General features: G+C 39.1%; 1 protein-coding gene across 9 annotated transcripts in view; it reads left to right on the forward strand.

The window, feature by feature from the left end:
* LOC124776292 (mitogen-activated protein kinase kinase kinase kinase 5) overlaps positions 1 to 25571 on the forward strand; it is a 305769-nt gene that overhangs the window by 101593 nt on the left and 178605 nt on the right. For all 9 annotated transcript variants that reach the window (XM_047251199.1, XM_047251204.1, XM_047251200.1 and 6 more), the window contains exons 9-11: positions 4209 to 4293; positions 7307 to 7419; positions 7762 to 7838. In XM_047251199.1, the coding sequence (XP_047107155.1) occupies positions 4209 to 4293; positions 7307 to 7419; positions 7762 to 7838 (275 nt within the window). The remainder of the gene's footprint in view (positions 1 to 4208; positions 4294 to 7306; positions 7420 to 7761; positions 7839 to 25571) is intronic.

The following is a 25571-nucleotide window of genomic DNA, read 5'->3' on the forward strand; positions in this document are numbered from 1 at the left end:
GAGGTCTGTCGACGACATTATAAATCTGTCAGAAACAGCAAAGGACCTGGAAGAGCAGTTGAATGGAATGCACAGTGTCTTGAAAGGAGGATATAAGATGAAAATCAACAAAAGCAAAACGAGGATAATGGAATGTAGTCGAATTAAATCAGGCAATGCTGAGGGAATTAGATTAAGAAATGAGACACTTAAAGTAGGAGATGAATTTTGCTATTTGGGGAGCAAAATAACTGATGATGATTGAAGTAGAGAGGATATGAAATGTAGACTCGAAATGATAAGGAAAGCATTTCTGAAGAAGAGAAACATGTTAACATCAAGTATAGATTTAAATGTCAGGAAGTCTTTTCTGACAGTATTTGTATGGAGTATAGCCATGTATGGAAATGAAACATGGACGATAAATAGTTCAGACAAGATGAGAATAGAAGCTTTCAAAATGTGGTGCTACAGAAGAATGTTGAAGATTAAGTGGGTAGATCATGTAACTAATGAGGTGGTACTGAATAGAAGTTGGGAGAAGAGGAATTTGTGGCACAACTTGACTAGAAGAAGGGATCGGTTGGCAGGACACATTCTGAGGCATCAAGGGATCATCAGTTTGGTATTGGAGGGATGTGCAGAGGATAAAAATTGTAGAGGGAGACCAAGGTATGAATTCAGTAAACGGATTCAGAAGAATGTAGGTTACAGTAGTTACCCGGAGATGAAGAATCTTGCACAGGAAAGAGTAGCATGGAGAGCTGCATCAGACCAGTCTCTGGACTGAAGATCACAACGACAACATGCAACAGTGTAAAGTAAGACTCTCGTGTCTCATACTGCATGCTAACCTTTGCTGACATGTACAAAGGAGAGTAATACGGCATGATTTTTCAGTAACAGTTACTAGAGGGTCACTGACAGAGTGAAGCTTAGAAGTACAGGTATGAAGAAGGATAATGAAAACAAATTGTGGCTCTTACTCAGATCCTTTCTGTTGGCTGAGTGTGTTCCAGAATGTTGTTCAAGGTGCCATTTAAAAAGAAGAGAAAACTGAGAAAGTGGTACATCACCTAACTCATTATGAGTAATCCTGCCGGTGTTAAATATTTCACATTAAGACCACCTTCTGTCTCCTATGTTTTTTACATGTTTGAAATTTGGTGACATATTTTTATTTTTCTCTCATCCATGGAGTTCTGGTTTTTGTTGTTTTAGCTTAGAGTCCTTAATGGCATGGCTCTTCATTCAGTCCCGTTGTTGCTTGTAAGTAGTTTATTGCTCTCTCTCCTTTATTTTCCTCTCCTTTTTTTCTTTTCTTTTTTTTCTTTCTAGTTACAGTGATTGAGTGACACATTGTACTCCTGTATGTAATTTTCCTTGGTGTGTGTGACACTATACTTGGTCTCTCTCTTTAAAAAGCATAAGTTATATTTTATTGTCACAGTAGTTTGTTACTTGTCTAGTATTTTATGAAGGTGGTTGAGGAATTTGAAAGCTTATTGTGGGGTTTCAGAAAGTTGTTTGCAATATATCCAAAGGCAAGTTTACTTGTATAACATTAATTAATAGTAGTTTTTAAGTAGATGGTACAATTTCCAAACCTCTAGATTGAATGATTGAGTAGACATTTTTCTGAATCATCATGGTATGTACCGGTAATTTTTCCACTTGACATGTGAGTCTGGATAAAGCTGTACTGATTGTGAACTGGCACTCAGGAGCTATTAGAAATAAAATTAGTTTTTAATTTACTATGTATGTGACAACACACAAGCATGCGCACGCACACACTCACACACCTACACTCTCTCTCTCTCTCTCTCTCTCTCTCTCTCTCTCTCTCTCTCTCTCTCTCTCTCACACACTGCCTGACGCAAAAGTGAAACCCTCAGAAGGAGAGGAGCAAACGAAATGAAGCTTCACATGTTGAGAGGATATGTGATGTTATTTCAGTGATTACAAAATGAAATCACATTTACAAAGAACTTACCAATGCGAGTCCGCTTATCAATATGATGTTGCACTCCCTATGGCCTGGATGCGTGGACTTATTCAGTTAGGAAGAGTGTTGTAAAGTCTTTGTATCTTCTTCTGAGGCAAGCTGGTACCATAACTTTGAAACTAGGCCTTGGTAACCTGAACACTGGCACTGGGACAGAATTGACATCTGAGCTGGTCTCACGTGTGTTGTATTGGGAACAGATATGACTGTCCAGTAGAATACCCAGTATTAAGAAGCCAATTCCAGATACTGGCTATATATGAGCAAGCATTGCCCTGGTGAAAAATGACACCATGATATTGTCACATGGGAGGATGCAGGATGTCTGTGACATACTGTCAGGCTGTCAGATTTCCCTCAGTCACTACCAGGTGTGACCAGAAGTCATACCTGATGGCTCCCTGCACCGTGAGTAACACCACAGTGCCCTCAAAAACATTGGATGAATGGGGTTCCTGCCCAGATCATTGCCATATTTGTCGATGGTGCTGAGCTGGCCATTTGTGTTGAGGTGTTAACAGGAGCCTACCTATTGGTTGGTAATTCCATATTCTGGTCACTGCTAATCTCTTACTGATGGTACGGGATGACACAGGGAGTCCATGACTTGTTCTCAGATGGCAGATTTGATATGGATTTCAAGGGGTACTGTATGCTTGGTGCACAATATGGCAATCCTCCCTTACAGTGGTCAGATGTAGTCTACTGGAACTTTGACAACAAGTGTGCCTTTCCTCTTTTTCCTATATCGTCCAACAGTGGGCCAGTGTCATATTCCAAGGCCCCAAAAATAAGGATTTTGCATGATTTGATCAGCTGGACAAATGGAGACCCACAACAAGGTCCCTTTCAAACACTGTCAAGAGCTGATAATGCTGTTTCACATGAATACACAGCATCTCAATGTCCCTTGCTGTTTATGCTCCCAACAGGCCTGGTAACAACATTAAATATGAACAACACTAAAGCACTGTGGTGACCATTCTATCTGTCACAGAGAATTGCAACTCACAATCATTTACATACCCTGATGATGTGTACATGTATGAAGTTCAGTGATATCCAACTGTGTCTTCTGGGTGCTTTACTTTTTTGGTCAGTCAGAGAGCTCTTGTAAAGAAACAGAACAAATATCATTAGGCTCAGGGTTTCAAGAACTGAATATGAAAAAGTCCAGCATTGGCAAAGAAAATAAAAAAAATTTAGACCAGTAGTATAGGAAAACACAGTAGGAAAGACAAGAACACATTATTAACGTGGAAAATGTTGATTGAAATATGAAAATGGGAAGTTTCATACAAATGCATTACCATTGTTGCATAAATGTCAAAATATTGGAAAAATGTTAAAGTGGTCATCAAAACCTGCACCAAGGGCAATTTTACCAACTGCAGCCATAGTCTCAGAAAGGCTTGGGAACCAACACTGGGTGTAATTAAGGTGATGACAAAGAAAAACATGACTAGCTGGTGGCCAGGGTGATCAGAGTGCTTACAACCATTCTGCTGCAAGTACAGATCACCACTTGGCATCACTGGCTAAATGCTGACTCAGCCACCTCTTAGGAGATGCTGACACACACCCTTGGATGTGGACCACATACAGAATTGGGGGGGGGATGCAAACTGGCTGTGCAATCCCAAGAGGTCAGTTCATCAGTGCATTGGAGGTCAGTGATGTGTCTGATTGCCAAAATATTGTGCCCTTTGGACACCATCAACTGGCAGCATACCGGTCGACTTTTGATTATCTATGTTGATTTTTATGAATTAAGAAAATGCTGACAGTTAAATGAGCCACTTCTTTTGTTCTTTTTCCTCACATTTATTCACCTTTCACAATTTCTTTCTTCACAATTTATTTGGGCAGCTGTGAGGTCAAGAAACTCCTACGAACTATTGTCATTATAACATCGGTGTAATGCTTGATACAGCCACATGAATTATAAGATGGAAATGTTAAAAAAGCAGGAAAGGCAACCAATCACCTGCAGCTGCTTTATGCATAGTTAAAAATAGCACTACAGAGACTTTACTAGCTTTTTCTGGTTTAAGTGCACATGCTCCACACACATCCACATAAACACTCAAACGCAGCCACCCATGCCACATAGAGCTGTGCACCACTTATCAGTCAGCTTTTACTGAGTGGTTGTTTTCCATGTGTGTATACTGTATAATGGTTGTAGTATTACGTAACATAATCCTATATTTTGTTGCAGGCAATTCCAAATGTTCCTCAGAGAATACCATCGAAAAGTACATCATCAAGAGATAGAATTATGGACTTTGGGTTAACCCATCACGGCAAGTTCCATGAGCTATTTTGTTATTTTCATTTGTATTTAAAAGTTTTTTGGGAAGTACTAAACATATTCAACATTGTGATTTTTCTTCCATAAACTTCAAAGTAAAACATTAGCTTGTGGTTTCATCTGTATATTGGACCGATGACCATGGCAGTCTGGTCCCTTTAATCCCCCCTCCCCCCCCCCCCCCCCCCATCTGTATATTGGTCTTATTATACATCCTGAGAGCACTACTCCTGAGATTCTAAGTTTATTATTTTTTTCTTAATTTTGTGACACCTTTACACCTTTGTACATTTCCTTATTCTGCCACTGTTGTTTTAGTTCCCAATGACGGAACCTTAAGTTAAGAAAAGATAATACATTTGGCCATATTCAACTCCTTTCAATATTACTTAAACAGTTGATGATGGGACTCTTTTGTGGGAGTTTGGTCGTAATTAGTTTTGGTTCATTTTTATATGTTTTGTGGTGTATCTGTATGTAATATCACATGCATTTGCTGCCTCATATGGATTGTTGTCAGTCTCTTAGACATGTGATGGGTTATTTTATTATGTAAGTTGTGTTATTGGTACTGCTAGTTCATATAATTCCTATGACTCCTGCTGTCAAGTAAGTTAATTTAAGGTATTTGAAAAGCCACAAACATCTACAATTATTTATAGGAAATAGTGATTGTGCAACCTACATCCACGTGAACCTGCTTGCTTTTTTCACACCATGGTCTCCCTTTATCGTTTTTACCTCCACATACTTCCCTCCATTACCAAACTGACGAGTCCTTGATGCTTCAAGATGTGCCCTGTCAATTGATCACTTCTTTTAGTCAAGTTGTGCCATAACTTTCATTTTCCCCCCACATTGATCGAGTACCTCCTCATTTGTTTCTCCATCCAGCCATCTGATCGTCAGCTTTCTTATGTAGCACCACACTTCAAAAGCATCTATTCTCTTGTTATCAGAACTGTTTATTATCAGTGTTTCACTTTTGTATGTGGCTACAGGCCATACAGATACCTTCAGAAAAGATATCCTAACAGTTAAATTGATATTATATGTTAACAGATTCCTCTTTCTCGGATATGCTTTTCCTGCTATAGCCATTGTTCATTTGGTATCCTCTGTACTTCGCCAATTATCAGTTATTTTGCTGCCGAAATAACAAAATTTATCTACTACCTTCATGTCTCATCTCCTAGTCTCATTCCCTTCAGCATCACCTTAATTTAAATCAAATACATCCTATTACTCTCATTTTACTTTTGCGGATGTTCATCTTATAATTTTTTTCAAGTCACTATCCATTCTGTCCAGCTCGTCATACAAGCATTTAGCCATCTCTGACAAGATTAAGTGTCATTGAGAAACCTAGAGTTTATATTTCTTCTCCCTGATCTTTGACTCCCTTTCAAAATTTCTTTGTGGTTTCCTTTACTGCTTGGTCAATTTATGGATTGAATAACATTAGGTATAGGCTACAATCCTTCTCAATTTCTACTTCCCTTTCATGTCCTTTGACTCATAACTGCAGTCCTTTTTCTGTACAAGTTATAAATAACCCTTCTTTCTTTGTATTTTACCCCTGTTACCTCAAGAATTTTAACGAGTACATTCCATTCAACTTTGTCAAAAGCTTTCTCTGAGTCTCCAAACATAGGTTTGCCTTTCATTAATTTATCTGCTAAGAGAAGTCATAGGGTCAGTATTGCCTAGTGTTTTCATACATTTCTCCAGAACCCAGACTGATCATCCACACTTGTACAAATTTTTTTCCTTTCTTCTGTAAATAATTCGTGTCAGTATTTTGCATCCATGACTTAATAAACTGATAGTTTGGTGAAATACACACCTGTCACTACCTGCCATCTTTGGCATTGAAATTATGATGTTCTTCTTGCAGTCTGAGGATACTTGCCTGTCTCATACACATTGCTCACCAGGTGAAATGGTTTTACATGGCTGGATTTCCTATAGATCTCAGTAACTCTATTCTGAGGGAATGTGGTCTACTCTAGGTGACTTTTTTCAACTTAGATCTTTCAGTGTTCTGTCAGTTTCTTATGGTAGTATCACATCTCCATCTCAGCTTCAATTGTTTCCTCTTGCTTTTCTGTAATATTACCATAAAATTCATTTCCCTTCCAGAGCCTTATAAATATTCCTTCTGTCTTTTACCTTTTCCTTCATTGCTTAGTGCTGGCTTACCATGTGAGTTCTTGATATTCTTACAGGTGCTTCACTTCTCTACAAAGATCTTAATTTTCCTGTAGGTGGCATCCATCTTTCCCCTACTTGTGTAACCTGGCATTTATCTTCTAGCCAAGTTTATATTTTGATATGTCTCATGTAGAGCGGTGTCATTAGAAGCAATAATGTCGTTGTGTGACTCTGCTGTGGTTATTCAACTCCCTTTTTTTTCTCTTTCTCCACAGAGCTGCAGCACACATTATTTTGCATGTATAGATGATGTATGTGCGCGTGTCCGCGGAGGGGGGGGGGGGGGGGAGGGGGGTGGTGGTGCATGCAACCAAATGTGTCTCAAATTACTTGTGTGGATTGACACATGCACACACATTGTATTTGTTAGATTGAAGTCAAGAAATACTTTAAAGAATTCTTAATAACCTTTTGTTCTTTGGTGCAATGAATGGTAAATGTTGAGAAAAATCGGCTCTGTAGGCTCATTTCTCTGAATTTTATACTTATTTTAAATCTGAAATAATTAACTTGTGTGATTCAAGAGTCCCTAAAAGTCTCTAGTGAATGAGTACATAAGATGTATGTATGTGGGCATGTCATTTCTTAACCTTTCATTTATTAGATCACTCAAGCTGAAAAATATAGGATGACGAAACTCAAAAGCAATTCTTCATTGAGTAATCTGCTGCTGCTACTGCTTCTTCTGTTTGTTATTACCCTTCCTCTTTGTTTTTTGATTCAAGAGAAAATAGAGACTATCTTAACAGAAGTCTGTTTTGTGTAATATTGAGTCTGTTTTTATTTTACAGGAGAATGTCCTCACAGCACTGTACAGCGAGTTGGAGAGATTCCAAAGCCACCTGTTCCACATTTTACTGACATATCAAGGCCTTGGGATATTGACATTCTAAACAATGTAGAGGTATGGATTGCAGTAGATAGCAATTTTTTGTTACTGCACTCTGAATTGTATGTGGCATTCTAAAATCTATGTTTTATGGTAGTAGAAGACATATCTATATTGGTTTTACACATTCACCACTTCTGCCAACATTAAGAAAAGTTTCTGGAAGCTGACATCAAAGATTAGCCAAGAAATCAGACACAGAGCCACTGCATAGTTCATGATCAGTTTTTCAAGAGGACTTTTCCGATAATATCCCAAAGCATTATTTCTATTTGTAAAGCAGTTTCATTGTTATTTTTTAAAGATTTATGAATGTCTTGTTTATTAATATTGATAGTGTTTTTATCATGTTTGCAGACTGTGCATAATTGTGATTCAACAACAGATTGGCTGAAGAATAGCAATTATGAGGAAGATGGCCAGGCAAATGAAAAGTGAGTAATCTTGAGTTCACTTTACACAGAGATAAGGTGTAGCTTATGATTCATCAGTGACATTTCTTTGAGATGGTTAGAGTGACAAATTTTTTAGCAAATCCCTTCTACCTATCCTACAAGGCTTATAAAAAAATGGTGTTTTTGCATCATTGTGGAAGAATTCTCAGTTGATTGCGTATAATGTTGTCCTGAACTACTCTCTGTTTCACATTTGCCTCAAAGTATTTATGTTAAAGAATTTAAACTGCATTCATGACTGTAATAACCACCATCACAGCTGGTGGTTAATGCTTAGTGGCCATCAACTTATTTTCAGAACCACATTTACATTACGTACTTCCCTTTCATGACTTGGCTTAAGCTGATTTATAAGTTTACATTCACAACTATTCAGATACTAAAGCTTCATAGATAAGATAAACAATAATTGTTATTATACTCAGCAGAATAAAACTGTGTGCAGAGCCAGAACCATTGCCGTTTGTGGGCAATGAGCTACCTATTATGCTAGCCATGCACTACTCATAGATTGACTCAAGGTTTCAACATGTCACATGTTTCCCTTCATACCTCCAGAGCTGGAAAGAGTATCTCGGTAACAACTTGATGCCCTGGGTAAGTCAAACTGTTCTGTTTCCTTTCTCCAAAAGTTTCAAGTCCAAAAGTACTGCTGGAGGGCCACTGGGAGGTTGGAGATATGAAGAGAAAAGAGTGATATATTCAGTTTCTGAGCCAGTTTGTGAGGTGTGCAGATACAGTGTAACTGGTAGCACTCTGTCTGTAGAGCCTGGTTTACACTAGAGCAAATGCAAGCAAATGAGCATTTGCAGACAGTTACCAGTGTTCACTACAATTTGTGTGTATCTGTGAACTATTGATTACACTAGAGGGAATGGAAGAGAACACGAGATAATTAACACAGCCTGTGAACAGTCCGCAGCTCGTGGTCGTGCGGTAGCGTTCTCGCTTCCCACGCCCGGGTTCCCGGGTTCGATTCCCGGCGGGGTCAGGGATTTTCTCTGCCTCGTGATGACTGGGTGTTGTGTGCTGTCCCTAGGTTAGTTAGGTTTAAGTAGTTCTAAGTTCTAGGGGACTGATGACCTTAGATGTTAAGTCCCATAGTGCTCAGAGCCAGCCAGCCTGTGAACACTGTGTTATTGTTTTCTGACACTTTGGAATACAAAGCTATGCATTTAAAGCCAGGATCCAAAACTATGATATTCCGAGAGGATTAATCTGCAATGCAGGGAAATTATTTTTGTCAAAGTAAGTAAAATGTTGGAAAGGAAGAATTTAGATATCTCAATTTGTACGTAAACGTGAAGTTTGCGGACATAATGCACTGATACTTTTCCCTGGCTTCTTATTACAGTGGAGGAGGAAACTTAAAAGTAGAACACTAATTAATAATGATCAACATAACCTGAAGAAAGGGTAGTGTTTACACTCTGGTTATTAGCAACTGGAGACATTTAAATCAATGATCGTTTCACATTTCAGTAGCTGCTACATGTCACAAAGTTTCCAACGTCTGCAGTGACATAAGAGAAGCATTTCAAGAATTTTATTAAATTATGTATTAGTAAGATAATGTCAATAAAATATGATTATTAAATTCTGAAATATACATATGACTTGTCATGTAGGCTACTTGATAAAATCTGCTATACAGTTCTTTAGGGTGCAGTTAGTGTGATCCCAGGTAAACCATTTTTCTTTATCACCAAAAGTCTCTTAAAGTAACAGTGATACATCAGGCATGTAATTACAAATACCACGAACATAAGCAATGTGAATGCTCAGGTGTTTTGTATATTTTTAATTTTACTTAGCATAATAGTAATCACAGTTGTTTCCTTTCAAGGAAATTAATAGTGCTTTTTCCTTTCTACATGTACACGTACATCTAGGTGATTACTGTGCTATTCACAATAAAGTGCCTGGCAGAGGATTCACCACTTTCAAGCTGTCTCTCTACTGTTCCACTCTCGAACGGCGCACGGGAAAAAAGAGCACTTAAATTTTTCTGTGCGAGCCCTGATTTCTTTTATTTTATCATGATGATCACATCTCCCTATGTAGTTGGATACCAACAGAATGTTTTTGCAGTTGGAGGAGAAAACTGGTGATTGAAATTTAATGAGAAGATCCCGTTGCAACAAAAAATGCCCTTGTTTTAATAATTGCCACTCCAATTCACGTATCATGTATGCAGCACTATTTCCCCAATTTTGCGATATTATGAAACGAGCTGCCTTTCTTTGAACTTTTTCAATGTCATCCGTCAGTCCCACCTGATGTGGGTCCACACCACTCAGCAGTACTTCAGAATAAGGTGGACAAGCATGGTGTAAGCAGTCACTTTAGTAGACCTGTTGCACCTTTTAAGTGTTCCTCCAGTGAATCGCAGTCTTTGGTTTGCTCTACCCACAACACTATCTATGTGACAGTTCCAATTTAGGTTATTTGTGTTTGTAATCCCTAAGTATTTAGTTGAAATTACAGCCTTCAGGTTTGTGTGACTTATTGCCAAATCGAAATTTAGCAGATTTCTTTTAGTACTTTTCTTTATTCAGGATCAATTGCCACTTTTCGCACCATACAGATATCTTATCTAAATCATTTTGAAATTCGTTTTGGTCATCTGATGACTTTTCAAGACGGTAAATAACAGCATCATCTGCAAAAAATCTAAGAGGGCTACTCAAACTGTCTGCTATGTCATTATTATAGATCAAGACCAATAGGGAGCCTATAACACATCCTTGGGGAACACCGGATATTACTTCTGTTTTACTCGATGACTTGCCATCTATTACTATGGACGGTGACCTTTCTGACAGGTAATTACAAATCCAGTTGCATGGCTGAAGTGATATTCCATAGGCACACAGTTTGGTTAGAAGATGATTGTGAGGAACGGTGTCAAAAGCCTTCTGGAAATCTAAAAATATGAAATCAATTTGACATCCCCTGTCAATAGCACTCATTACCTCATGATTATAAAGAGCTAGTTATGTTTCACAAGAACGATATTTTCTGAATCAGTGCTGACTATGTGTCAATAAATCGTTTTCATGGTGTTTGAACACAGTATATATGTTCCAAAACCCCACTGCAAATAGACGTTAATGGTATGGGCCTGTAATTCAGCAGATTACTCCTATTTCCCTTTTTGGGTATTGGTGTGACTTGAGAAATTTTCCAGTCTTTAGGTATGGATCTTTCTGTGAGCGAGAGGTTGTATATAGTTGCTAAATATGGAGCTAATTTATCAGCGTGCTTTGAAAGGAATCTGACTGGTATACAATCTGGACTGGAGGCCTTGTCTTTATTGAGTGATTTAAGCTGCTTTGCTGCACCAAGGATATCTACTTCTACGTTTCTCTTCTTGGCAGTTGTTCTTGATTGGAATTCAGGAATATTTACTGCGTCTTCTTTGGTGAAGGAGTTTCGGAAAACTGTGTTTAATAACTCTGCTTTTGTGGCACTGTCAGCAGTGACTTCACCATTGGTATCATGCAGTGTAGGTATTGATTGCATCTTGCCACTGGTGTGCCTTTTATATGACCAGAATCTCTTTGGATTTTCTGCCAAATTCCGAGAGAGAGTTTTGTTGTGGAATAAAAAGAATTAGAAAGCTTGTGCTTATTCTATTCCTGTCTGATGCACGAAACTAATGAATTTTATCATTTTTCGCACATCCCATTAGCACCTTTGAGTGCTTTAGCAATATTTTACAGATAATATTTCTTTTGCTTTGATATTTGTGCTGTGGGTCTCTTGGATACCAGAAGCACATGTGAAATGTATATTCTTCTATCAGCAATACTACATGTTCTTTGAACCACTCCAACACTCACCCAACTTGCACCAACAACAAAAGCAGGCAAGATAGCAGACAAAAACTTTTTGTACTGCTGGCACTGAAGCAGAGAGAATACTAATGCCCTTTGACGGTTCACGTAAAGACCAACAAGCAGCAGAACATGAGCAAATGCAAGTGATTACAAACCAAACATGACTGAATGCTGTTCAGTTGCACATGCCTACCATTCACAGCAGAGAGAACTCTCGTTAGCTGTGTTCACTTCAGTGCAAACCAGGTTTAAAATGCAGGTGTTCAGAGCTCAAACCCAGTTCAGAAGACAGTTTGCACCTAGTTTGGAATACAGTTTGCACCCAGTTCGGAGGACAGTTTGCACCCAGTTCGGAGGACAGTTTGCACCCGGTTCGGAGGACAGTTTGCACCCGGTTCGGTGGAGAGTTTGCACCCGGTTCAGAGGAGAGTTTGCACCCGGTTCGGAGGAGAGTTTGCACCCGGTTCGGAGGAGAGTTTGCACCCAGTTCGGAGGAGAGTTTGCACCCGGTTCGGAGGAGAGTTTGCACCCGGTTCGGAGGAGAGTTTGCACCCGGTTCGGAGGAGAGTTTGCACCCGGTTCGGAGGAGAGTTTGCACCCGGTTCGGAGGAGAGTTTGCACCCAGTCTTGACTAGAGTTTGCACCCAGTCTTGACTAGAGTTTGCACCCAGTCTTGACTAGAGTTTGCACCCAGTCTTGACTAGCGTTTGCACCCAGTCTTGACTAGAGTTTGCACCCAGTCTTGACTAGAGTTTGCACCCAGTCTTGACTAGAGTTTGCGCCCAGTTTTGACTAGAGTTTGAACCGAGTTTGCGCCACAGTTCGAATGCTGCTCTGGACATAGTTTGAATGCAGTTCAGAAGCCAGTTTGAACCCATCTTGGGGTGTTGGGTCTTCTGTAAAATATCAGTGTTGTCCATGCACAATATTTTGTCAGCACAACTTGTTGTCTTTGTCAGGTGCTGCCTGAGACTGCTATTCAAGTTCAGTATTTACAACTACTGCCTTTCCTCTCCATTGTTGGTTGTAGGCACTCCATCTGTAATCTGTTCCCACTAGAATCGTCCTGGGATGTTTTGTTTTTGGTTTGGTGTGCCGTAGGTGATCCGCTGTTCTATTCTTGGTACAATGCGTCTGGTACTCTGTTTGGGGCTCATTCCCCAATTCTACATGCTGAGCTCCTCTTTTTGCTTAGTTCTGCTGCTGTGGCCACTGTATATTCAGCAGTTCTAGTACATGTTCTCATGCTTTGTTGAGTTGGTACCCAGTGTCATAATCCTCAAGCTTTGCTGTCACCTTTATCTCTGTTGACACTCTTATCACACTGTCCCAGTATCGAGGGGTCTGTGCCAGAAATACCATTTTTTGTGGATCATATTATGATTATGTTCCAGATTCTGCATGGCAATGGCTGATTTAGTTGGCTGTCGCAGCTGGGTGTGCCTCTGATGTTCTTGGTGTATGATGTCCTAGTAGTTTGACCAGTGCATGACATGCCGCAGTGGCAGGGTATAGTATAAATTTCTGATTGTCATGTACTAAGGTCATTTCCACATTTCAGTGTAGTCTCTTTGTTTTGGTAGGGGGGACATAATGTACATTTGACATTATGCTTCTTGTGAATCCTGTCAACATGGGCAGAACTAGATCCTGCATGGGGTAGGAAAGCCACAGTCTGTGCTTCATCTCGTTCTTCTTTATTGCATGGCAGAGTAGCTGGTTGAATGACCCTCTGAATTTGTTTGACCGCATACCGATTTTTTGCAGAAGACTGAGCATAAATGCTCTATTTCTGATGTTCAGCTATCTTAGATAGCAAGGTGTGTGCCTTGTGGACCAGTTGCTAGCTTGCAGGTATAAATCATTGTGTGTAGATTTGCAATACACACTGTGGCTCAGCAACCAATCTGCTTTCCTTTTGGTCAGCACATTCAAAAATGGCAGTTGTGCATCTGTCTCCTGTCTTGTGATGAACTTATATTTGGGAAGTGTGAGTTAAGATATTCCAAAAACTCATTGAGGTTTTCCCTACCAGGAGGCCAGATCACAGAGGTATCATCCACATTCCTGAAGAAGCATTGAGTTTGTGTGTAGCCATCTCTAATACTTTCTCCTCAAATTTCTCCATGAACAGATTTGCAACCACTGGAGACGGGGCTGCCCATGGCTACTCATTTTATATGCTCATCATATTGGCCTCACACAGAAAAAACGAGGTGTAATTGGATTGGAAAGTTTTAAGAATGGATCTGCTACTGCTTACTGGTTTGGTGGGCAGGTACACTGAAGGTGGGGAGTGAGTCATTGCCTTGCCTTTGAAAGCCCTCTGACAGAAAACTGCATTTCCTTTATTCAGTTCGTTGTGGCAGCTGGTTGAGTGCGGGTCTGTTGGGGCTTGTTGCCGGATTCTGTCTGCATGAAAATGGACGTAAAAATGGAGCAACGAGTTTGTGTGAAATTTTGTTTTAAAACCAGGAAATCAGCGTCTGACACTTACAAACTATTAAAAAAAGCTTTTGGACATAATTGTCTGAGCCAGTCAAATGTTTTTGTTTGGTTCAACAGATGTAAAAATAGCCACGAATCATTTGAAGATGAACCACAGTCTGGCCGTCCTTCCATGTTGTGAAAGTTCACGACTTAGTGCACTCTGGTCGTAGACTTACAATTAGGGGAATGGCTGATGAACTTAATTTAAGTTTCTATGCAGTTCAGTCAGTTATAACTGAAGATCTGAACATGCATCGAGTGTCCATAAAATTCGTTCCAAAAGTGTTGTCAAGTGACCAGAGACAATACTGACTTGAAGTGTGCGAAGATCTGATTAATCAGACTAAAAATGGACCAGGTTTGTTAAATAGGATAATTACAGGTGACGAATCGTGGGTATATGGATATGATCCTGAAACCAAAGTGCAGTCTTCGCAGTGGAAGACTCCCGGTTCACCACAACCAAAAAAAACCACTACAAAGTCGGTTGAAGTTGAAGACAATGTTGGTGATTTTTTTTTTTATTCTACCGGTATTGTGCATCATGAATTTACTCCTGGAGGACAGACAATTAACCAGGAATACTACAAATATGTCCTTGAGAATATGCGGGAAAAGGTGCGGGAAAAAAGGCCTGCATTTTGGAAAGACAGGAGTTTGGTGCTACATCATAACAATGCTCCGGCTCATTGTGCCTTCTCCATCGTTGACTTTTTGACCAGATTCAAAATTCCTGTGCTTTCACAACCGCCATATTCCCCTGATTTGGCCCCTCTGGATTTATATCTGTTTCCTAAACTGAAATTTTCACTGAAAGGTAAGTAATTTGACTCGATTGAAGACATCCAGGCAAATACGGATGCACATGCAGTGTGACTCACGACTGCATATGTACCTGAATGGTACTGTTCTTGTGCTGTTACTCCCTCAATATACTCCTTCCATTATTTATATTCCATCAAGTATTTTCCACTAGCAAATTCTCAGATTTATCTATTTCACTTCCTAAAAACATTCATGTTTTGTGCAGCAATTGAGTACTATTTTGAAGTACTTGTAAAAGAAAATTTGAATGTATTGTTGCAAAATCGATAGCAGCTAAATGCTTGTTTGACCCACATTCTTTTAAGTACTTCATAGGACTTAATGAAGATGGAAAGTCGATTCACCAAAATTTGCTGGATTTGAGAAAGTGAATTTTGTCAACAGATATAGGTATCTTTTGGAGAACTGTACATCAGGAACATCTAAAACGTTATGGTTTCACTGCTATTTTAGGCAGCTCGTGGTCTTGCAGTAGCATTCTCGCTTCCTACGCACGGGGTACCAGGTTTGATTTCTGCTGGGGACTAGGATTTTCCCTGCCTCGAGATGACTGGGTGTTCTTGTATCGTCTTCATCCTCATCATTTATCCTCATTATGGTTGGAGGAAGGCAATGGCAAACCACCTCCGCTAGGACCTTGCCTAGTCAGCAGTGTGGGTCTCTCACACGTCCCCTACGCTCCTCGGAGTATGGGACATCATCATCATCATTAGGATTATGACAAACTAGCTTGATGTATTTCTCCATCATCAGAATGAAACACATGATTACATTGACATTAACCATTCCCAGTCCTCATCGTCCTGGTAAAATACACCGGTTAGTGACTTGAGAGCAATTTAATACATGGTCCCAGCTTATTTATGGTTATATTGTTGTGCTGTGGACTGATATTATCAAATACAGTTTATTGTCTCTCCATTGTAAAGAAGGTTTGAAGGGATGTGTGTGCATGAAATTGTTAATTGAAGCCAGCGGTATGTCACAATTCTCATACAAAGTAAAAGAGATTCTTGTGTCAGCATACTTTTACCAGGAGGCAGTTGAAGAAAAAGCTCCAAAACTCCTCAGTAGACTGAGAGCAAATCATTGTACATTGCCCAAGATTTCATTAAACTTAATTTTTTTGTTTTTAGCATATAAAAATTTTTCACAAGACAGACCTTGAGAATCACATCCATAAAGCCAGTGGAGAAATTCAGAAGGCAAGATCAAATTATATCATATTTGACATCCTATCGATTGTATGAATAAAACTGATTCAGTAACAGAGAGGCTGTATTGTGGTTTACACTTTTATACATTGTCTAGTAGAATTTTTGCAACTATATGTGTGAACATTATTCCTTGAGACATCTAGAGATCCACATGGTTCGAGACTCTAGTCCAGGACTTTCAGATGTTTCAGCAATTGCTGTACTGCTTCACCTGTGTCGACAAAATAGTACAGCACAACAAAATAGTGGAGGAACTAATGTTTAATTTATTTTTATGAAGTAAGATCACTTGGACCTTTGGAGCAGATCAGTCACCTTGATATCTAAATTAACTAAGTGATTCATAGCTTTGGTCACATTTTGATTTATTTAAACAGATTACCAGTTATGGCTTTACAGTCATAATAAGATCTTAAAGAGAGCAGCAATATAAAGGATGCATATTCATGAACTGAACTGGTCAATAGGTTGTGTAATACATAACAGAAAAAAATTACAAAACTTGGGGATAATGGCATTGGTGGAAGGAATGGTGTTTGAGAATCTACTTGTAAGTGCAAATGCAGTGCCCTTAGGATGACAGGCTTTATGGGAGGGACTTCTTGGTGTAAAATGGGTTGCAGGTGTTGGAGCGGAGGCATTGCTGGTAATCAGTGGGTTTGACGTGATCTACGATTCTTAAAAAGCCACCAGTGAGATGTAGCACATAGCGAAGTGGTGCCCTCTACTTCCATAGTTCGTCATCTTCCTCAAGAAGCAGCGGATGACGTAAGGCTTGCTACTAGCCGGATTTTAGCGACATCCAAGCCGCCTAAGTCAAACATCAGCAGAGAGGAGAGACAAGGACTGAAATTGTTGCAGAAGGATGAAGATCTAGTTGTTTTACCTGCGGACAAGGGGAACGCCACGGTAATCCTCAATGCTACAGATTACCATAAGAAAGTTGGATTATTACTGGAGGACAGCACATACCGGGTTCTCAGACGGGATCCCACATCGGCGCTCAGCAGGAAGACACGGGAGCTACTAAAAAACTCTGGCCTCTCCGATGAACTGGTGAAGAACTTATGGCCGAGAGCACCTAGGCCACCAAGACTGTACGGTTTGCCAAAGGTTCATAAGGACAACGTCCCATTGAGACCGATTGTTAGCGCTATTGGCTCTCCTACGTACAAGCTTGCAAAGCACTTAACTAAACTGTTGGCACCTATAGTTGGTCACTGCCCACATCATATTAAAAATTCAAAAATGTTTGTTGATATCATAAAACACATGAAGATAGGCCCAAGTGATATCATGGTCAGCCTCGACGTGGTTTCTCTGTTCACCAAAGTACCTGTGGATGACACATTACAATTGTTGTCTGCTCATTTCTCCTCAGATATTTTAAAGTTGTTCCGGCATACCTTGACGACCACTTATTTTTTATACAGTGGAAATTATTATGAAATGATGGATGGAACAGCCATGGGTTCGCCACTGTCACCAGCAATAGCGAATTTTTTTCATGGAGGACTTTGAAGAACGAGCCCTGAGCAGTGCACACCTCCGCCCATCATGCTTCTACAGATACGTCGACGATACTTATTTAATCTGGCCACACGGCAGCGACACGCTGCAGCAGTTCGTCGAACATCTGAATGGTGTACATCCAAACATAAAATTTACATTGGAGGTAGAGAAGGAAGGGAAGTTACCTTTTTTAGATGTGTTGGTAGAGCGAAAGCCGGATGGACGACTGGGCCATTCTGTGTACAGGAAGCCAACCCATACAGACTTATATCTGCATAGCCATAGCTTCCATCATCCGTCTCAGAAGAGAGCTATGCTGAATACTTTAGTACACAGAGCCAGGACTATTTCCGACAAGGACCACCTCGGTCCCGAGATCAACCATTTGACGACTGTTTTCAAGAGGAATGGTTATTCTGCCGGTGAAATTAAATCAGTATTGTCCAAGAAAGTAAGACACGATGCCGGCCACATACAAGAAGAGGACCAACACTTAGCGCGGCTTCCTTTTTGCGGTGCTACAACGAGCAAGATAGCCAGAGTCCTGAAGAGGCAAGGAATAAAACCAGTTTTCCGACCACCTAGGAAAATTAAGGAAATGTTGAGACCAGTCAAAGATAGTCTCGGCTTAAGAGTGCCGGGAATTTATACTATTCCTTGCGAATGCGGCAAGAATTACGTGGGCCAGTCTGTAAGAACCGTTGCCGACCGCTGCATCGAGCACCAACGTCACCTGAAATACAGGTATTTGGAAAAATCAGCGGTGGCTGAACATAGCCTGCTTAACAAGCATAAGATTTTATTTGAAGAAACCAGAGTAATAGCCCACACATCGAATTACTGGGACTCTGTGATCCGGGAAGCAGTCAAAATTAGGCTTAGCGATAATAACTTTAATAGAGACAACGGCTATGCACTTAGCAACGCTTGGAAGAGTGCACTGGATAAAGAAAAATCGCTGAGAAAAACTTCTCGCACTTTACCTCCTGATTTAAGGGATGGCGCTGCAAGCAACGCGGGATAGCAACTACATCTATGGAAGTAGAGGGCACCACTTCGCTACGTGCCATATCGCTGACGTATTCCAGCCAATAAGAAGCCGTCCTTTGCATATAAAAGTGGGAACCTCGCTAGTTCACGACAGTCAGTTTTAGCCCTGACGACGACCATGGGGGTAGTGGTCGAAAGCTCGGAGATTTATCCTGATTTGACGCGGCATGTACACCGAGAAATTTTTACTCAGGAAATACGTCGCAAAAGACTTTGTAGCCAGTGAGATGTAGTTTAAAATTGAAGACTGTAGCTTACTGAACTGAAGAAGCTCAGGTGGAAAAAAAAAGAAAAAAAAATTGGGGTTGAAGTTATTGAGGTTCTGGAAAAATGAGTATAAGACATCCTCACCTTGGGTCTGGGTCATAAATATGCCATCAGTGAACCTGAAATATGTGAGAGACATGTTATTCTCAGTGGCTAGTAAGGAATTCTCAATATGTCTCATGGGCAGTTTGGCTTAGAACAAGACCACATTTGAATACCCATGGCAGTGCTAGAGGCCCTCTGTGGGCAGTGATTTCGAAACAGAAGTATTGTGGGTAATAATGAAATTGGTTATGATTACTGTGGCAAGACCAGTGATACAGGGGATCTCGAGATACAGAGAGGTGCCATCCATCATGACAAACAGAGAACTGGTTGGAAAAAGACAGGTAGTTCAGAGAACCAGTGGGCAAAGTGCTTAGTGTCATGGATATAGGTTGATAGGTTGGAGTTGTTGGACATGTAGAGAAGAGATTTTTTCCTCTATTTTAGCATAGCAATCAGTTTGGATGGAGAAATCCAGGTGGTTGGATTTATGGCTCATGGTGAGCATGTGGAAAATAGATGCCTGAGTGGGAATGAGAATGAGGAGTGAGACAGATTCTGGAGGAGAGAGGTTTAGGAAAGGTCTAAGGATGGAGTCATTGCAGCACACCTTGTAAGCTGCCATGTCAGACAGCTGGAGCAAGGTCTCTAGGTTGTAATCACTGCTCTTAATATTGGCGGTGGTGGAGCCTTACTCTCCAGTGAGGATGAGTAGGTTAGGATTAGATTCAAGATGATTTCAGAAGACACCAAGGAAGTGTTGCAGTGCCATTACTGTTTACTATATATATATATATATATATATATATATATATCTATTCCTTTCGTCTTCCCCTCTCCTTCCCTCTTTCCTGATGAGGCAACAATTTGTTGCGAAAGCTTGAATTTTGTGTGTATGTTTGTGTTTGTTTGTGTGTCTATCGACCTGCCAGCGTTTTTGTTCGGTAAGTCACCTCATCTTTGTTTTTATATATATATCTAGTGGGTATCACTGGAAGCTACATGAGGCTGTCATGGATGCTGATGCTGATGATGATGATGATGATGATGCTGATGATGATGCTGATGATGATGCTGATGATGATGCTGATGATGATGATGATGTGTATAGGAAGGTTTCAATACCAGAAGTCCGGGTACTTGGTACCGGTACGGGCAGTTGACCTCAAATGTAAATAGTTGTAATATACTGCACATAAATAGGCGAAGAGATCTCTTACTGTCTGATTGGTGATAAATCACTGAAAACAGTGCAAACTATAAAATTCTTGGATTAACAGTTCAGAGTGACCTAAAGTGGAATAACTAGATAAAACTAGCTGTAGGGAAAGTAGATGCCAGGCTGAGATTTGTTGGATGAGCCTTAAGGAAATGTAATTCCCCAAGGAAGAAGTGGTTTACAAAACACTGTTATGACTGATCCATGAGTGTTGCTCATAAATCTGGAGTCCTTACCAGCCAGGATTAATTGAAGAAATAGAAACGGTCAAACAGAGAGCAGTGTGTTTATTCGCAGAATTGTTTAGTAAGTGTGAGAGGTACAGAGTTGTTCAGCAAATTCCAGTGTCAGACACAACAAGAATAGTGCTGTTCTTCACGGAGAGGTTTACTGTTGAAATTTTGAGAATATATGTTTCAAGAAAAGTCGGGCAAGGCTCATTTTATGTGAAATCACCCATATAACAGATGTTTGTGAAAATTTGGTGTAATAATGTACATACTGAAAGAGGATTACTACATACTGAAAGAGGAGTACAATAACTGTTACAGAATTTTTTGATCAAAACTATAGGTCAGACTGTTTAGAAATGTGGGCATTTTAATCAACTGGCATTGAGAGCAAAGACAGCTTATAAGTTTGTAACTGCTATAATTTTTTTATTTATGAATCAATTTTACTCAATTTGGTGGTATTGGAAAGATAAAAAATGTCAACTATAATATAAAATACAAATGGAATGATATAATTTCAGATACCTTCCTGGTCTGATCCAGATGGGATTTCCTGTATATAGGCTGAAGTGGGAAGTGAAAATTTGTACCAAGGCTGGGAATCGAACTCAGGTCTCCTGCTTACTAGGCAGGTGCATTAGCCGCTAAGCCACATTGCCCATCAGTTCACACAACTGCACAGATTACCCTGTAGACCATAGATGTTAAGTCCCATAGTGCTCAGAGCCATTACCCTGTCACGCCTCCCTCCTCGATCCAAATCCTCACTCCCACCCAGTCTACTTTAAATTCTGCCTTACACACCAACTGAATTGTCAAGACTCTCCATGTTCTGGAATAGCACCTTGGCATCAAATGTAAAAGGTTGATCCAACTTGAAACCTTGGTGCAGGTACTTATACAAATGAAATGACATAATTTCGGACACTTTACTGTTCAGATACAGATATGATTTTATGTATACGAGGTCAGTTCAAAAAATTCTGGAACATTCATAAGTTTGCACCAATGGTGCATTCAAGCAAAATGCGGTTGGCATCCCTGCACATGCCTGTATTTAATGTATAACTGCCAGATGTTTTATTGTTTTATGCCTGTTAGTTATTGTTCAGTGCTGTATTGAGTAGAACGTTGTTTGCGAATTTTGATGTGGCAGAGTTAGAGGAGCAGACGTATGCATTAAATTTTGTGTGAAACTCAAGAAAATCTTTACACAGATACACCAAATGATACAGGAAGCTTATGGTGATGATTACTTAAGCCATATTTGATGTTACGAATGGTTCAAACAGTTTAAAAATGACCACATGGAAGTTAAACATGACCCTCATTCAGGACACCATTTGACATCTACCGACGACTCTCATATCAGGAATGTCAATGAAATTGTGCATGCCAATTGAAGACTGACTGTCCAAGAGATTGTGGAAGATTGTAACATTTCATGAAATCCTGACACAGCATCTTGAAATGCACCATATGGCTGCCAAATTCGTCCCACAGCTCATGAGTCAAAACCAGAAAGACCTTTGCGTTGCAATGTGTGAAGAGCTTTTTGATCGCGCAAATGATAACGAGATGTTCCTTAAGAGAATCATAACTGGCGATGATACATGAGTCTATGGCTACGTTGTTGAGACAAAGGTTCAGTCTTCATAATGGGTTGGGAAAGATTCTCCAAAGTAAAAAAAAGCTCGTCAGGTCAGGTCAAATATAAAAGCAATGCTGGTAGTTTTCTTTGACAGACCTGGTCCCTGTGTTTTTTTTAAACTTGAAAACCCCCGTGAAAGGATGAAGATTTGCAACGATAGACGAGATAAAAGAAAATTCAGAGATGACATTTTGCATGATCTGGCAAGAAGCATACCAAGACTGCGTACAGAAGTGGAAATGGCATTGAAAGCAATTTATCAATTGTGGAAGAGAGTATTTTGAAGGAGACCTTGTACAATAAGTAACAAATATTAGAACAATTTTGTGGGCAAAGTTCCGGAATTTTTTGAATGCACCTTGTATATACTGAAATGGCAAGTGAAAATTTGTACCAAGGCCAGGAATCGAATCAGGGTCTCCTGCTTACTAGGCAGATACGTTAGCCACTAAGTCAAATTGGCAAAGCAGTTCACACAACTGCGCTGACTACCCTGGCATGCCTGTTTGTGTGTAAGAGGGAATTTAAAGTAGACTGGGGTGACAGTGAGAGTTTGGATTGAGGAGAGAGGCATGCCAGGGTAATCTGTGCAGTTGTGTGAACCACTGTGCCAATGTGGCTTAGTGGCTAATGCACCTGCCCAGTAAATGGGAGACCCAGTTTCAATTCCCGGCCTTGGTATAAATTTTCATTTACCACTTCAGTCTATACATGTAAAATAATATAAAATTATTAAAATGCTGGAATTGTGAATACAAATATCTACAAGTCTGAAATGAACTTCATTTACAAAGATTTTACAAATTTCAAAAAGTTTTTTCGCCAAAATCACAAGTTTCATCACCTTACTTTTTTAAAAACTTTCATTTGTAATTCTGTCAAAGTTGCTGTTAGAAAAACTGTTTACTTGCTATAACTAGTTTTGGACATGGAGCCCATTATCAAATGATCACTTCAGAATTGACATCATGTCCTCAAATAAAGAATTTTTTTCACGGCAACTTCGATAAAATTACAAATAATAGTTTTAATAAAAGTAAGTTGCTGATCCATTTTTCCTGCATCGTGCTAGAGGTTCATCTTAATTTTTGTTTCACATAATGACTATTGTCATACTTTTCAACATAAAGAAAATCAGAAAGATGTTTTTCCTTTCTTGCTAGATCTTGTACTCTTTCTATAAATGTGGAATGATTGTTGCTTCAAGTAGCTAAACAACAGTAAATGAAATAATAATGAAAAATTCAGTCTAGCACCAATAGAAACTGTTTTATTATTTGACTGCTGTAGAATCTCACCTAAAATGTCTTGAGCGAAAAGTAGACCCCCAAAGACATAAGTCCTAAGCCGCAGAAGAGGAACCTGCTACACAATATGTTGTTTTGTTGTGCCATTAGATTGTGGTTGCCTCTTTCTCCATTTGAAACACAAAAGTAAGAATCACGTTGATATGTTTGTTTTCTACTTGGATCATTTTCATTTGTTTGTATTTCCAAGGATCCATCATAATCATCATCATCATCATCATCATCATCATCATCCACTTCTGTTTTGAATACGTGTCATCATGACTTCCTATCTCGGAATGTGCATCAATATCACTGCTGTCCAAAACGTCAGTCATCATTTCTTCCAAGTGCGTTTTAGACAAGTGTGTTCTGGCTGTTTTAAATGGTGAGATGGAACTGGAAGAGGCTCCAAATTGTGCAAAATAATTATAATACACTGTCAGTAATAACTATAAATATTACACCACAATTATCACGATGAACATGAACTGCTGATAAAAATGTCCAACAAAAAATAATCACACAGGTAACCAGCAGGAAGTTCGACAAACATCTTGCAGATATATGATACCAGCAGAGATGTGCAAAATAGTTTAATAAAAGTATTTAAAATCAAAATACAAGTACTTGATTCCTTTTTCTATTTCAAATGTAAATAAAAATGGTTTTAAATAAAAGTATTTAAATCCAGAATACGTGTTTTTAACATATCTTTATTCAAGAAAAATACCTCTAGTTAGTGAACATTGTACATGCTATTTGTTTTGCTGACTTTTAACTCCAGTAATTGTTCAAATATTTCATCTTTCATGTTCCACCTATGTGGCCTTATTATTATTCCCTCAACAGAAAATAGTCATTCAACAGAAATGAACTTGGTCAACAAGTATTATATTTAAGTAAACATTTTCTTACAGTTGGATATCTGTTCAAGGAATGTAAACTATTGTCATTATCTTTTGAATATTTGTAGCGTCTCCAGACCTACAGTAGTGTTGCCACTATCATTGGCTACAGAATTGGAGCCCCCAACAAACATATAGTAAGAATCAACTTTTCCTTTTTTTAGCAGAATGTTGCAAGTTCTTTGCATCTTCTTCTTTTTGTTTCATCTTCCACACTTCTGAAACCAGCAGTTCTTTAATGTATTCTCTGCTAACCTTCGGTACCCATTTCAGTTTGAAAAAAAGATAAGATCTGGATACTGATATGCCATCCTTTGCTTTTGGTTCCTCTAATTTATAGAATCTCTCTAAATGCCTATTTAGACTTTCTAATAACTTTTATTGGCACACCAATAGTTCTGGGAGAAGATGTCCATTGTAGGTATCTTTGTTCCCTTCTAAACTTCTGATGCTCTCAGCAATAGGCTATGAACAGTTTATGTAGTTATTTAAAAATTGTATTCCAATTTCTTTAAAAGCTACTAATCTGAGTTTTCTTAAAATGTCATTTTAAGTATTTTTGACTGTGAGTGGATCTTCAATAGAATTACAGTATGAAATCCATTGTGTTGGACGTGAATTAGTAGGCGATTTTCCAGTTTATTCTAAATAGATTTCACAAGCTTTAGGAGAACTTCAACACAGATTCCAAATTGTTGACATTTTGATATGGCTCCTTCATAAACTATATTATATGAACTACAGTGACGTCTGACCTTATACATATCTCTTGAAACTATTAAATGTAAAGCGTGTGTGCTCGCATCCTCCTTCATTCAATTCTGTTGGAATTATCAGATGATTTTGGTACGTTTTACATTAAACAAACAACAATGGTAAAGACGTAATGTGTACTCAAATCGTGCTGCCTTTTCTAATAATTACAGTCTTGATCACATGACATGACATTGGCATTTATTGTGGTGTCTGTACCCATCATGGAACTACTTTTGTTGTCACAAATGGCTCATTAAATAAATAAGAACTATGAAGTATGAGAAAAAGAAAGTTCAAGAGAAGCATTTGACATTTTAGAAATACAAAATATCTGTATGTCAGTTATTTCAAATAAAGTAGAAAATGTCTTTTGAAGAAAGAAAAAGTATTTCAAATGCAAAATAAAAAGGG

This window comes from Schistocerca piceifrons, chromosome 2 (assembly GCF_021461385.2).
Source record: "Schistocerca piceifrons isolate TAMUIC-IGC-003096 chromosome 2, iqSchPice1.1, whole genome shotgun sequence".
Classification (NCBI taxonomy): Eukaryota; Metazoa; Arthropoda; class Insecta; order Orthoptera; family Acrididae; genus Schistocerca; species Schistocerca piceifrons.